The 14,246-nt window shown below is 37.5% G+C and overlaps 1 protein-coding gene across 9 annotated transcripts in view; it reads right to left on the bottom strand.

The window, feature by feature from the left end:
* The window catches only part of LOC134326609 (RAS guanyl-releasing protein 2-like), an 84,447-nt gene that overhangs the window by 18,169 nt on the left and 52,032 nt on the right, over nt 1-14,246 (bottom strand). For 2 of the 9 annotated variants that reach the window (XR_010014543.1, XR_010014544.1), the window contains exons 14-19: nt 12,695-12,731; nt 8,127-8,285; nt 5,342-5,424; nt 4,338-4,648; nt 2,487-2,576; nt 2,195-2,361 (exon numbers count right to left, since the gene is read on the bottom strand). Coding sequence is in view for 4 of the 9 variants with exons in the window: in XM_063008769.1 (XP_062864839.1) it covers nt 5,366-5,424; nt 8,127-8,285; nt 12,695-12,731 (255 nt within the window). In the remaining 5 variants the exon portion in view is untranslated. Of the gene's footprint in view, nt 1-2,194; nt 2,362-2,486; nt 2,577-3,530; nt 4,649-5,133; nt 5,286-5,341; nt 5,425-8,126; nt 8,286-9,367; nt 9,439-9,741; nt 9,812-12,694; nt 12,732-14,246 lie in introns of those variants that run through there. The other 7 variants (XR_010014542.1, XR_010014545.1, XM_063008769.1 and 4 more) reach the window with 7 other exon arrangements.

The following is a 14,246-nucleotide window of genomic DNA, read 5'->3' as shown; positions in this document are numbered from 1 at the left end:
TCACTGATTTATATGTCCATTAGGCCAATTTACATCCTAAACATGAAAGAACATTTTGTACAGCTGACAGAGAAAAACGCTTTTTGAAAATACAAAGTAAATTAAAATAAAGGTACAAATTGGCCTGATGAATACATAATGCATGATGTTTTTAAACCTATTTTGTGCGGGGTGATGACTGCTGTTACTTCTGCTTACAAAGCTTCACTAGTGTAATATAAAATTAAATGATCAAGCAGTCCTCTCATGTGACTTTTACATGGCACTCCTGAAATTGCATAAACCAAATTTCTAATCACACAGAAAATAGAAGTAAAAGCTAATTTATAATGGAATGTGCATAACATATTAAAATATTAGAATACTGTATATAAAAATATTTTTATGTCTTATTTTTTAAATTATTTAAAAAGATTTAGAGATTAGAAGTGAGCCCTATTTTTTATCATTATTTATAACTTTATTAAATGCTATTTGATATTTAATGTTACTTAAATACTTAATTATGAAAATGCAGCTAATATGTTTAAAACGTAAAGATTCTAAGCTTTAAAACAGTACCTCAGCTGTCTATATATGACCCAAACATCCTCTGATATTTTATTAAAATAGTACTGTTTTGCTGCAAACGTATAAGTGAGTAAGTGGGTTGGGAGTGTGATGCCCTGTGATAGACTGGCACCCTTTTCAGGGTGTGTTCCTGCCCTGTGTCTGGTGTTTTAGGTGGTCCAGGACACATTGCAGTCCTGAGCAAGATATAGCTATTAGTAAAACTGAAAAGTTAAAATAGGGTGACCTATTACATACATCTTTTTAAAACCAAAAAAATGTGTCTGGCCAGGATTTGGCTTTTGTAGCATTTATTTTGTACATTTTTACATAGATTTAACCTTTTTCTTTAAGTCCCGCCTTTTTGCATGCCAACATTTGTTGGTCATGTACACACCCTTCACACAAACATTAGTCAAACATCTCAGTCAGTACCCTCAGCACCACAGCAACAGCCAAAAGACAGAGCAGCAGCTTGCTAGACAACAGTAGTAGCACATGGGACCTAAACAGCTTGAGAATGCCCAAACGTAAATTACAAATAAATTACAGAACAAAGTTGTGTTGTTCGTCTCGGTCGGGATCCCTGGGAAGCACAACGTATGATCTGCAAAGCCAGTACGTGTCAGTGTCAAATAAAAGTGGTCAAAATACTGCTTATTTAGTATTTTCACTGGAATAATGATAGCGTGCGGAGTAAATTAATTGAGATTAAAACACTCCAAATATGAATCTGAAGGAGTACGGTGAATTTTGTTGATGTTAAATACAGAAGTCTCCTTTCTCAAAGCAAGATGAGATGGCTGTTATTATTTATGGGTTTTAGCTAGAGATGTTCGTAGCCTTGACAGGGTTCTTTTTGTCACAGGAAAATACCTCCTCCTTTGATCAAGAAGTTTTTTGAAGATCTCTGGCACATGCACTCACTTGTGTGTGCTTCAGTCACACATTCAGGGTGAATGAAAAGGGTGAACAATTCAACTGTGGAAGTGAAATTCACACCGTGCCTCTTGAATTCAAGACCAACAACCTAATGACCCTTAAGTTAAGGGACTTGGCACAAATGCACAAGGCTGGACTTAGTAAGAGGTGTGACCATTTTTGGAGCAAAGCTGGCTTTGACTAAAAGAAGTATTAATTAAATAAGTGACTTATATTACTGAATTATAAATACAATAGAAATACAGTTATAGTTTATAAGTTATATTTAAATATAAACAAAAAATACTATATTAATACTATTTCCTTTACTCTGCCCTTGCTGTTTCTGTATCAAACTTATAATGTCAAGGTTTTTTCTCACTGATGCAAAGCCAGTGGACAAAGGAAAGTAAACACTTGTCTGTTGAATTACTAAACGGGCTTCTGTGTACACAATACAACTTTAGACACATATTGCAAAAACTTTCATGCTTACCTGATTAGTAATTAAGGATTGCATTAATTTGCAATGGGGGTTGATTAATTTTGATTGCGACTTGAACATCTGGTATGTCGTTAAAATTTATCAGTTTAAGTGTGGCCATAATCAAGTTATATGATCAAGTTAGATATTGTTACAAAACTGTGATTTTAAGGTGGATTTTGACAAAATTGCCTACTAATATATAAATCTTATTGCAAATCTTTAATTGTAAACTTGTACCTTGCACACAGTGAACGCATGAGCATCAAGTTCTCTGATTATGTGCTGGTTGCACCAGTTGGTGTTATTGCAGTGCCACTCATGCATTGCCACTCCCGGTTGGTTCTGAGGGTTTCCTATCCTTCCTTTTTTTTGACAACTAAGTTCTCACAGATGCCTGGAGCAGCCTGTCACATTAAGACAACTCATTCTCAATTCTGCACTATCCTATCTTTTATTTGTTAAGTTTGCTATTGTTATTGTTTCACCTTACTAATTTGTTAGTGGGGTCTAACCACAGTATTGTCCCTACCTTGGTTAACTAACTTGCTCTTGGGTTCTTTTTTTAATTCTTGTATATGCAGGGCTTCACCTTGTGCTTCAGTAGAGAGGCTCAGTCAAGCTGGAATATGAAAGGACAGTGTTTTTAAAAAATAAGCAATGAGTGTGGCATTGATATATGTTTATATGAACACCGATTAGCCATAACATTAAAACCACCTCCTTGTTTCTACACACATTGTCCATTTTATCAGCTCCACTTACCATATAGAAGCACTTTGTAGTTCTACAATTACTGACTGTAGTCCAGCTGTTTCTCTGCATGCTTTTTTTTAGCCCCCTTTTATGCTGTTCTTCCCCAGGACCACTACAGAGCAGGTATTATTTAGGTGGTGGATCATTCTCAGCACTACAGTGACACTGACATGGTGGTGGTGTGTTAGTGTGTGTTGTGCTGGTGTGAGTGGATAAGACACAGCAGCGCTGATGGAGTTTTTAAACACCTCACTATATACCCAGCCAGCAGCGCCCCGTGAGCAGCGTCCTGTGACCACTGATGAAGGTCTAGAAGATGCCCAACTTAAACAGCAGCAATAGATGTGCGATCGTCTCTGACTTTACATCTACAAGGTGGACCAACTAGGTAGGAGTGTCTAATAGAGTGGACAGTGAGTGGACACGGTATTTAAAAACTCCAGCAGCGCTGCTGTGTCTGATAAACTCATACCAACACAACACACACTAACACACCACCACCATGTCAGTGTCACTGCAGTGCTGAGAATGATCCACCACCTAATTGATACCTGCTCTGTGGTGGTCCTGTGGGGGTCCTGCCATTAAAGAACAGGGTGAAAGCAGGTTAAAAAGGAATGTAGAGAAACAGATGGACTACAGTCAGTAATTGTAGAACTACAAAGTGCTTCTATATGGTAAGTGGAGTTGATAAAATAGTGAGTGTAGAAACAAGGAGGTGGTTTTATTGTTATGGCTGATCAGTGTATGTATGTGTATGTGAATATGCAGGCTGCAATTAACCTGTGAATGTAAAAAGTGACAGAAGGGACACACAAGATTACATTTATACTTCATTTTTACCGTTAGTCTATTAAAAGACAATGTGATACAAGCACAATAAATTATTACACTGTAACAATTACACCATTAAACATTAGATTATATACCAAGATTAGCATAATTTGGCAAAAACATTTTAGTGCACTTGGGTTACACAAGGACATACGGCACAACCAAAATACAACACCCTTAACATTTAAAAAATGTTTATGATAATATCATCTGGATTGTCTACATTCATCGCTCAGTTATTGGTGAGGTTCTGATAACTGGGATTTTATATATGTTATAACATTTGTTATAAAAACTACCAAGATAAAAAATATTCTTCAACATCACTCAGACTTATATTGTTATGATAATGTACATCTTTCTTTTCTCCTTTTTTTTTCTTTTGTTTGTCATATTTGTGAACTAGACTTAAACATGAAATATGAATTTACAAAAAAATAGCATGCCAGGATTTCATTCATTAGCATGTGTGTTTTTGTGATGTATTGTTTTTTTACACAGACTGCTTTAAAATACATAATATATTGTATAAACGTATATTATCTAGCTTTTAAAATAGTAAACAACTTAAGAGAGGAAATACAAGTGCTTCTTACTGATCTGTAGACATCTTAGCACCTTTAGATTATAGTAACCAGATGTACAGTACAGATAAACAATGTTTTTCTTTGTAGGAATATTCAATGTTCTGTCTCCCAATATATTATTTCAGCTATATTTCTTTTTACCTTAATATAACCAGGAACCCATTTTTGCAATGACAGCTAGGTAATGCATATATAAAAAATCCTACTATCACATTGAAGATGAGGAAGAAGTGGCAGCTGTGCAGGACACTTGCTGGTTTCGTCCACAAGATGGAAGCATGCTGACATAATTTTATTCTCAAAGCTGCTGAACAAGCCAGTTTGGTCCTTGTAGTCGAACTGCATTCGTAGTCTCGTCGAAAGCTTGTGTATTTAATTCTGTTGTGTTTCCTATACATCCTCCACAAGGCAGCCACAAATAGCCTTCGAGACTAGTGCACAAACCAAGCATCCAGTCCAATCTGTGGCTTTCCCTGGTTGCTCAAGCTTGTTTATGTGACATCATGCTGCAAATAAACTGCAATAATAACATTCAATGGTTAAATTGCATCAACATTAAAATACACGACTATTGATTCATTTTTAAAGGATGTATTTCCATGAATTCTGTTTTTTCCAGGCTCACATGGATAGCCGGGCACATGTGCATGTTATGGCACTAAGATGTACCTTAGGATGATCCACACAATGTACATTAGCTAAAGGACTTGCTGGTAATGTCCTGGTACTAAATGCCACCAGAGGTTTAGATGACTTGTGGAGTCCATGTCTTGGTGGTTTGGAGCTGTTTTGACAGCATATCATGCAGGTGTCCTGGCTCATCAGCGTATAATGTTTCTGCTTGTTAGGTTTAGGTTTTATTGTGATCAGCTTTGCTTATATTTATCATGTCATCACAATTTTCATCATTAAAAAAAAAAAATGTTCATGATTTTATGACATAAAGCCCAAGCTGGGATTGTTAGTTCACTGTTATTCTAAACCATCAAGTAAAGTGATCTGTACAAGGATATTTTTTATTATTATTATTTATTATGTTCATCTGACACCTTTGAGACCCTCGTCTTGTGACACTTTATTTTTTATCACACTCGTCTGACACCTGTCTATATTGGTAGATGTTAAATTGGTAGATCTTGACGCCTAGTGCAAAACTAAAGAAACACATTTCTAAAACATCTGAAGTTAAAGGAAATAAATGTATATTTACTTTTGGAAAGGTCTTGTACCTAGATTATAGATGAACGTCATACATGCTCTCTCCCACGGCTTCTGCATCCTCTTCTGCGATCACTACAGACGACAAAGAGATAATTCCTCACTGTTTACAACTGGTTCATATTTCATTATCTGTAATATTTAAAATTCTTAAAATATTTTTCCTGCAGGTTTATTTTATGCTTGGTCTAAATCCTATGAAAACATCATGAACAGTGGGAACCTTTTACATAAAAAAATTAAGGCAGAAATTTAAAGGCCAAGAAAACAATAATACTGTGTGTATTGACATACACACACACACACACACTCACACCTAGAGCTCCAATTGACCTAACTGCATGTCTTTGGACTGTGGGAGGAAACCGGAGCACCCGGAAAAAACCCACACAGACCCAGAGAGAACATGCAAACTCCACACAGAATGTACCCTTGCTACCCAGACCCTTCTTGCTGTGAGGTGACAGCGCTACCCACTGCATCACTGTGCTGCCAAGCCCAAAGTTACTATGTGTAAATTAGTAGATATATGCAATAAAATTAAAAAAAGGTTAAACCCCAAACATAACATCAGTGTTCATGTGTATTAATGCTAATATATTTTGGTGTAAAGACCCACATTTAATTTCACATAAATGTTTCTTTCATTATTACTCTTTTTATTTTACCCTGAGCTTCATAATCAGGTCATAAAGTTTGTGCCACTCTGAAGCTGTTTTCAGTTTTTCCTTAAAGTGCAAAGACAACACGAATGCTAATCTGATGTAATTCGTCTGGAAATAGAAAAATTATCTGGAGACGAAGCGGCAGATGAAGCTAGCTGTCGCTGGGTGATATGGAACCTTCTGGAGCCAATTTGTGCACACACACACTTTAGCATTATAAGACTTGGAAGCAATTAGTGGTGCTGACTCACCCAAGCCTTGACAGCTCCAACAGTATGTGCGTGCGTGCATGTGTGTGTGTGTGTGTGTGTGTGTGTGTGTGTCAATACACACAGTATTATTGTTATATTAGATTTTAATTGCAAATTACTTTTCGAAGAGGCTGTATGTTTGCATCACTGTGAGCATACGTACATAAGCCAGCATTCAAAATGCTATTCTTGCAATGATTAGGAAATGCATTGAGGGTTTGTTGCAGGCTTGCATATGCATCATTATTTATAACCTTGCATTATTGATCTTAATCTGTATATAGCATTTTCAGATTGCTTACGAATGTAGAGAGGAAAACCTGCATAAAATATCTATTAACCACTAAAACAGTTTTAATGCCATAGCATAGATTCTGCAAGTTTTTTAAACTGTACAGGCTCAATAACTACACATATTCAAACATCCTGAACAATCCAGAACAAAAGTGCATAAAAATATCCTAATACAAAATTTGGATGTGTTACTACCCTAACTCCAAGTTCTTTTATCCAAATGTAGAACCATGGTTTATCATTAGTTGATAATTAGAATGTGTAAATGTGTCTATTGTTGTGCTTTCTGTTTTACATAGGGCCCAAGTTAGCTCAGCTTAAGTCAGACAGGCTAAGAAGATCTATAAAACTGTGCAAATAGTCCCTCAAATTAATTTGAGGATGTTTATTTATTTTACTTATTTAGTTGTTTTATGCCGTGCTGACACCATGGTTATATTCATGGCAGGAAGGATACATAATTTTCATGTTGGTCTGTCATTCTTGTCAAGTGCTGTTCTTATGTTGTTCTTTAAATTCACTCGTTTACACCATTTTTGTTAAGAAATTAAGGATTCCATTTTGGCTTGTTTTAAGATTTTTGTCATAGTTTTCGGTATTGCTAGAGATCATCATTCAAGTGAGTATTTAGTCCATTCAGTCAGTATGTGTCTAATAGAAAGAGCTATTCTGCAGGTATCACAAAGTGGGAAATCATTTGAGGATGTTACAAAGGATGTGCATGCCAAGGAGGTTGAGTCCGGTTTCTCTCAAAATTTCATCCTGTAATTTTAAGGGGGTTTTTCTTTGCCTATGTCGCCCCGGCTTGCTCAACAGGGGTTTTGGTCTGTCGGTCCTGGATTCTGTAAAGTTGCTTTGAGACAATGTCTACTGTAAAAAGCACTATACAAATACATTTCTTGACTTGACATAAAAAATTAGCAATGGCACACAGGTGACCCAGTGATCGAATGCGATAGCCCACCACAACTGACATCTCAAGCTGACATCTCAAGTGGACACCCACACAAAACACTTATTGCTGCTGCAATTGTGGCCTCTACTGGCTGGTCGTTGAATCATGGAAGATAATGTGTGGCTTTTCATACACAATACTGCTCTCTGTGGGACACCATCTCTGCCAGGTGAAAAGAAGCGGTCAGCAACTGTACACGTGATACACGTGGGAGCGTGATAGTCTGCGACTCTCCTTGGTCAAAATGGGGGTATGCAGCGGCAGAGGAAATTGCACTCAAGAAAATTGAATATGACTATATAAGGAATGTTCCTGGCATCTATTGAAAGCACATTATACCATTATTTTATAGTAACATTTTTTAGAGCCATGACAGCTCATACACAATAATGTATTGCCCGTGCATCAAAAAGCCACTGCGTCCGTTAAAAAAAGTAAACTAAGAATGTAGTTAAAGACACAATATTGCTATTGATGTTGTAAAAATAATCTTCACCTATAAACACAGCAGCATCGCATATCAGTACATCAGAAACATTCAGGTTTCAGATATGTCCAAAGCTTAACTGTGTGTGTGTGTGTGTGTGTGTGTGCGCTTGTGAATAATTGTACCTGTATCCTGAAGATTGGTGTGTGCATTAGATGGAGGAGGAAAGCTGTGAGATCGAGCTTGAAGGGCGGGAGGAGTCTCATAACTGATGCTCTTCGTCCTCTTGCGACATTCCACCACCAGCCGAGCTCGACACGCTTTATGACAGTTCACACCACATACTGAGGCAAAAGGGGAGAGGGGAGGGGAGTGTGGAAAATGGGAAAAAAAGACAAGTCTACATTTGGAGGAACAAAAATCAGTGCTTTTAAACCTTAGATTCTATAGCATCTATAGTTTGTGTGATTGGCATGGATAAAATGTATCCCGGTACTGTTGTAATGGGCCCACCTGCTGTGGGTTCAGCAGTGGGGTCAGATTGCAAAATCATGTCTACCGGCCCTGCGACTAATGGCAGACGGGGCATGGAGGCACAGAAGACTATGGTGGTCTCTTTAATCAGTCTCTATGTTTCATCAGTGGTAATGCACTGCACCTGGGAGATACTTTTAAAAGCCATTCTTGGTGGGCTTTTGCTTGATGGCCTATTTGTTGTTGGATTGTATGGTGTTCATGCCTTAGTTGCACCTGCACGCTCTGTAGGACAGTATCTTGTTGTTTTCACCTGTTGAGATTTAGGCAACCTTTGATTTTTTTTCCATGAAACTCTTCCATAAAAAACTTTATTATTATTATAATTATTAGTTGTAGAAGTAGTGGCAGTAGTAGATTTAGCCCTAGCCTACTACAGCTGGGATCCAGGATTTGATTCTCCACTGATGCTGTCACCCAGCTGTGGTCGAGGCCCTGCATTGGATTCTGGTGAAACTGGACCCACAATGACCGTGACTACGATAAAGCAGTAGTAAAACATGAAAATGAAAACAAATGGTTCTGTGGTCATAACATTAAAACCAACTTCTTGTTTCTATACTCACTGTCCATTTTATCAGCTCCACTTACCATATAGAAGCACTTTGTAGTTCTACAATTACTGACTGTAGTCCATCTGTTTCTCTGCATGCTTTGTTAGCCCCCTTTCATGCTGTTCTTCACTGGTCAGGAACCCCACAGGACCACCACAGAGCAGGTATTATTTGGGTGGTGGATCATTCTCAGCACTGCAGTGACACTGACATGGTGGTGGTGTGTTAGTGTGTGTTGTGCTGGTATGAGTGGATCAGACACAGAAGCGCTGCTGGAGTTCTTACCTAGTTGGTCCACCTTGTAGATGTAAAGTCAGAGACGATCGCTCATCTATTGCTGCTGTTTGAGTTGGTCATCTTCTAGACCTTCATCAGTGGTCACAGGATGCTGCCCACGGGGCGCTGTTGACTGGATATATTTTTGGTTGGTGGACTATTTTCAGTCCAGCAGTAACAGTGAGGTGTTTAAAAACTCCATCAGTGCTGCTGTGTCTGATCCACTCATACCAGCACAACACACACTAACACACCACCACCATGTCAGTGTCACTGCAGTGCTGAGAATGATCCACCACCTAAATAATACCTGCTCTGTGGTGGTCCTGTGGGGGTCCTGACCATTGAAGAACAGCATGAAAGGGGGCTAACAAAGCATGCAAATGGACTACAGTCAGTAATTGTAGACCTACAAAGTGCTTCTATATGGTAAGTGGAGCTGATAAAATGAACAGTGAGTGTAGAAACAAGGAGGTGGTTTTAATGTTATGGTTGATCGGTGTATACTACAGAGGCAAAGAATGAATATTTAGTCAGAAACTCTACAGTATTCATTTAGCACGATAGTGAGATTGGACATAATGAATGGTGTACTGGCTGGTGTACATTTAATAATAAGGCAAATGTATTAAAGGATGGAAAAAGGAACGTAGGTTCACACACAATGGCTCACACAAACACACACACATAAACCTAAAGAGACGGACTCCATCATGAGCCTGCAGATGGACGGCAAGTTTGACATGACTGTGCATAAAAAAGAAAATAAAGACAGAGTAGAAAATAGGACGAGAAAGCATAAATGACAATTCAGACTGATGAAAATGAAAAAAAAAATGCATAAAACTAATCAGCAGAGACAATCGGTACTACAGTAATGACAGGCAGCATGAAACATCAGTGGGACTTCACACAGACACTTGTTAAAATTGCAATGCAGGTGCAGGCGCAGCCTTGAGTGGCATACATTTTTTTGCATTTCCTCCCATGTGAATAAAGTGACGCAAGATTGGTGTGAAATTCCCAAACTGTGAGCACAGTGGTGTTTTCCAACCTACCCGTTTCTAACTTTGCATTCATTTTTAGGCCAGTCAAGACCCTTTCTCTATTTCCCTTACCAAATACTTTTTATTTTCATTTGTTCTTGGTAAAAGGAAAAGAGGATATGACTAAAAACCTGTGGGAATACAGAGAATACATGAGAAACTTTCCACAGTGACTGAAGGCGAGTATCAAACCCAGGTTCTCAGAACTGATTTTGCTGTGTGGCTTCCACTCTGCCAGCTGTCCCACCATAACACCCATTTCTTCTTTGTCTCTATATGTCATTATTATATACACTGATCAGCAATAACATTAAAACCACCTCCTTGTTTCTACACTCACTGTCCATTTTATCAGCTCCACTTACCATATAGAAGCACTTTGTAGTTCTACAATTACTGACTGTAGTCCATCTGTTTCTCTGCATGCTTTGTTAGCCCCCTTTCATGCTGTTCTTCAATGGTCACTCTCCCAGGACCACCACAGAGCAGGTATTATTTGGGTGGTGGATCATTCTCAGCACTGCAGTGACTGACATTATGGTGGTGTGTTAGTGTGTGTTGTGCTGGTATGAGTGGATAAGACACAGCAATGCTGATGGAGTTTTTAAACACCTCACTGTCACTGCTGGACTGAAAATAGTCCACCAACCAAAAATATATCCAGCCAACAGCAACCCCATGGGCAGTGCCCTGTGACCACTGATGAAGGTCTAGAAGATGACCAATTCAAACAGCAGCAATAGATGAGCGATCGTCTCTGACTTTACATCTACAAGGTGGACCAACTAGGTAGGAGTGTCTAATAGAGTGGCCAGTGAGTGGACACGATATTTAAAAACTCCAGCAGCGCTGCTGTGTCTGATCCACTCATACCAGCACAACACACACTAACACACCACCACCATGTCAGTGTCACTGCAGTGCTGAGAATGATCCACCACCTAAATAATACTTGCTCTGTGGTGGTCCTGACCACTGAAGAACAGGGTGAAAGCAGGTTAAAAAAGTATGTAGAGAAACAGATGGACTACAGTCAGTAAGAAGTGGAGCTGATAAAATGGACAGTGAGGTTAGAAACAAGGAGGTGGTTTTAATGTTATGCCTTATCGGTGTATGTATCTATTTCTAAAATTTTTATTATATTTATTACATTTTATTTATTTATAAATGCTTTCCATCCAGTGCCAAAGTCTGTTTGGAGCTGTCAGGTTAATTTCAATATTTAGTCAAAAAATAAGACAATAAGATGACTGTAAGTAAAATTAGGTCGACTCTAAAGAAAATTTATTTATTTATTTATTTTTTAACAAAAGGAAGTGGTTTCCTTGGAGGCTGCTCAAGTACTCAGAGTGATTCGTCATTTTCTGATAAATACACCACCGACACTATAATTTTACATTGCCCAATACAGACAAGTTCATTCTAATCTTGTATTTTAGTTCTGCTTATTAACCAAAATGAAAACAGATAATAAAATCTTAATTTATTTAGTACTTTATTAGTACTTTATTAATTTATTTGTACTTTTACTTTTAAATTTTTACATCAACACAATATGTCATATACATTTTTTATTGTATTTATATAGTGGAAAGTATATATAATAGCTTATATAATATTTAAGTGTTCCACAATAACAGGTGAATTGGTAACAGGTGAGGGAATCATAATTAAAAGGTATAAAAGGAGGATCTTTGACATCAACCACTCTGTACATACAAAAGGTCAGTCTGTGTTAAATAACCTTTTCTCTCAGTAAATAAAATGATCATTTAAATCATTTATCATCTGCATGTTTTGGTCAGCCATTGACAGGTTGTCTTGTTTAAATTATTTCAAAGGTCCATAACAATGGTGTATCAACTATAAAATATAGAAGAATTTAGGAAAAGGCCAAACAAAATTAGATGACACTGTACTAATATTGGTGGTGCTTGAGTGGCACAGCCGTGTATTATGCTAGCCCACGATCTGTTTTTGTCAGGTCAGGCATCAACACAGACATTATTGTCTCGATCTTCGGCCAATGCCCTGTGATGGATTGGCACCGTGTCCAGAGGATTCCTGCCTAGTGAAACTGGATCTGTTGTTAAGCAGTTAATGAAAGGCAAATGTATGAGAATGTATGAGGAGTTACTGTCTGTGTCAATGGTTAAGACAACAGACATATCTTGACATCATATATCATTTTAGCATTTGTGGATTTAATGTCCTTCACCACTGCTAATGATGTTACTTCGTATATTTAGTACACACAGAGGGAAGTGTGAGAAGAGATACCAGCTGTATATAAATTAGAGAAGTAATGATTCATTTTACAAGCTCTACAACACAGTGTCTTACCTTTACACTTGTATCCTTGCTTATAAAACCCCCATATCTAGAAAAAAGAACAACAAATAGCTTTAAGTTATTGCAGTCTGTCTGTCAGTAATCTCTCAGCTGTGCTGCAATGGGCCACAGCAGAGGATGAACAAGTGCATTCATGTATAAAAATCACACTTAAGACTTAAGAAATCAAACTACATGCTACACTTTTATGTGTCAAAGGCTGCAAGTGTTCCATGGGCTACATGCATTATGGTAAACATTTTTGATCTGTGAAATGAGAAACCTTCACATTGACTTGCAAAATGAATTGGTTAACCTATTAAAATTAAAGATGAAAAAGGTCTGTCATTGTGGTTTAATATATACTTTAGCACTTAGCTGTGCAAACGTTTAAGTTGGGATTTTTTAGGGTTTTGTCCACTTTGAAAATGCTTACCAGTGTTCCTGTTTACCTTGTTTACCAAACAAAATCCCATGTATACAGTGGGATGTATATAGTTGAAGTGTACCTATGATGAAAATTACAGACCTCTCTCATCTTTCTAAGTAGGAGAACTTGCACAATCACTGGCTGACTAAATACTTTTTGGCCCCACTGTACATTACATTTGGGAGCAATATTAAAGAGAATCATGTTTAATTAAAATAATTTCTAGTCCAGTTGAGTAATATTATACAAAATCTGTCATCACACCAGAATTAGTTTTTTTGTTTTTTGTTTTGGTCATTTCAGAGGTCAGCAAATCACAGCAGTTGGACATGCTATTGGACAATGACGCAAATTTGCTTGTTAAGTAAAAAAATACTTTACACAATATATTACTTGAAAATGTATTCACAACAAAAATATGCCATTAAAATCTGGTTATAATGACAAATTGTATTCTTTTTTTGCTTTTGGTTCAGTTTCAGTCTCAGTCCACCGGCTTGTCAGGACTAACCACCGCTTTAAGATCTGCAGAAACTTGAAGATGCCTCAGATTTGCTGGTTTCATGTTAATTGACAAATGACAAAGGCAGCATCGTCAAATTGGAATTTTTATATCTTTATCTCTTGGCAATGGTAGGTTAGGAATACTGAGAATTAAACAACTCAGACCAAAAAAATCTCCAAACAACTGGCCAGATGTTTTAGTAATACAAATGCTCACAAAGTAAGGGTAAAAATCTTCTGTTTTTCAATGCCAGTATCTATTCAATTGCACTGATGTTGTAATGTATGGTAAGCCATGCAATTCAATTGGTCCCGAGTTATTTTTTTATGTCCACATCACCAGAAGTGTAAATAGAAAATAAAATGAAGAAGCTGTTCTATAAACCTTATTTACATGCCTGATGAATTGACCCATTTCAAGTCAACTGTTCTTATGCCAAAATGTGTAGAAATTTCCATGGTAGTCACACACCACAGATACTAGACAATGCTGGAGCCTGCCTTAAAAAGCGACACACAGACACAGAGATGGACACGGGCGAGACAGAAAAGCAGCACAGATAAAGACAGAATGGAAGCGGGTCAGGATCAAAAGATAGAAAGACTATAGCAGCATAAACAATACATGAA

This window comes from Trichomycterus rosablanca, chromosome 14 (genome assembly GCF_030014385.1).
Source record: "Trichomycterus rosablanca isolate fTriRos1 chromosome 14, fTriRos1.hap1, whole genome shotgun sequence".
Classification (NCBI taxonomy): Eukaryota; Metazoa; Chordata; class Actinopteri; order Siluriformes; family Trichomycteridae; genus Trichomycterus; species Trichomycterus rosablanca.
This window is presented reverse-complemented; position numbering and strand designations above follow the sequence as displayed.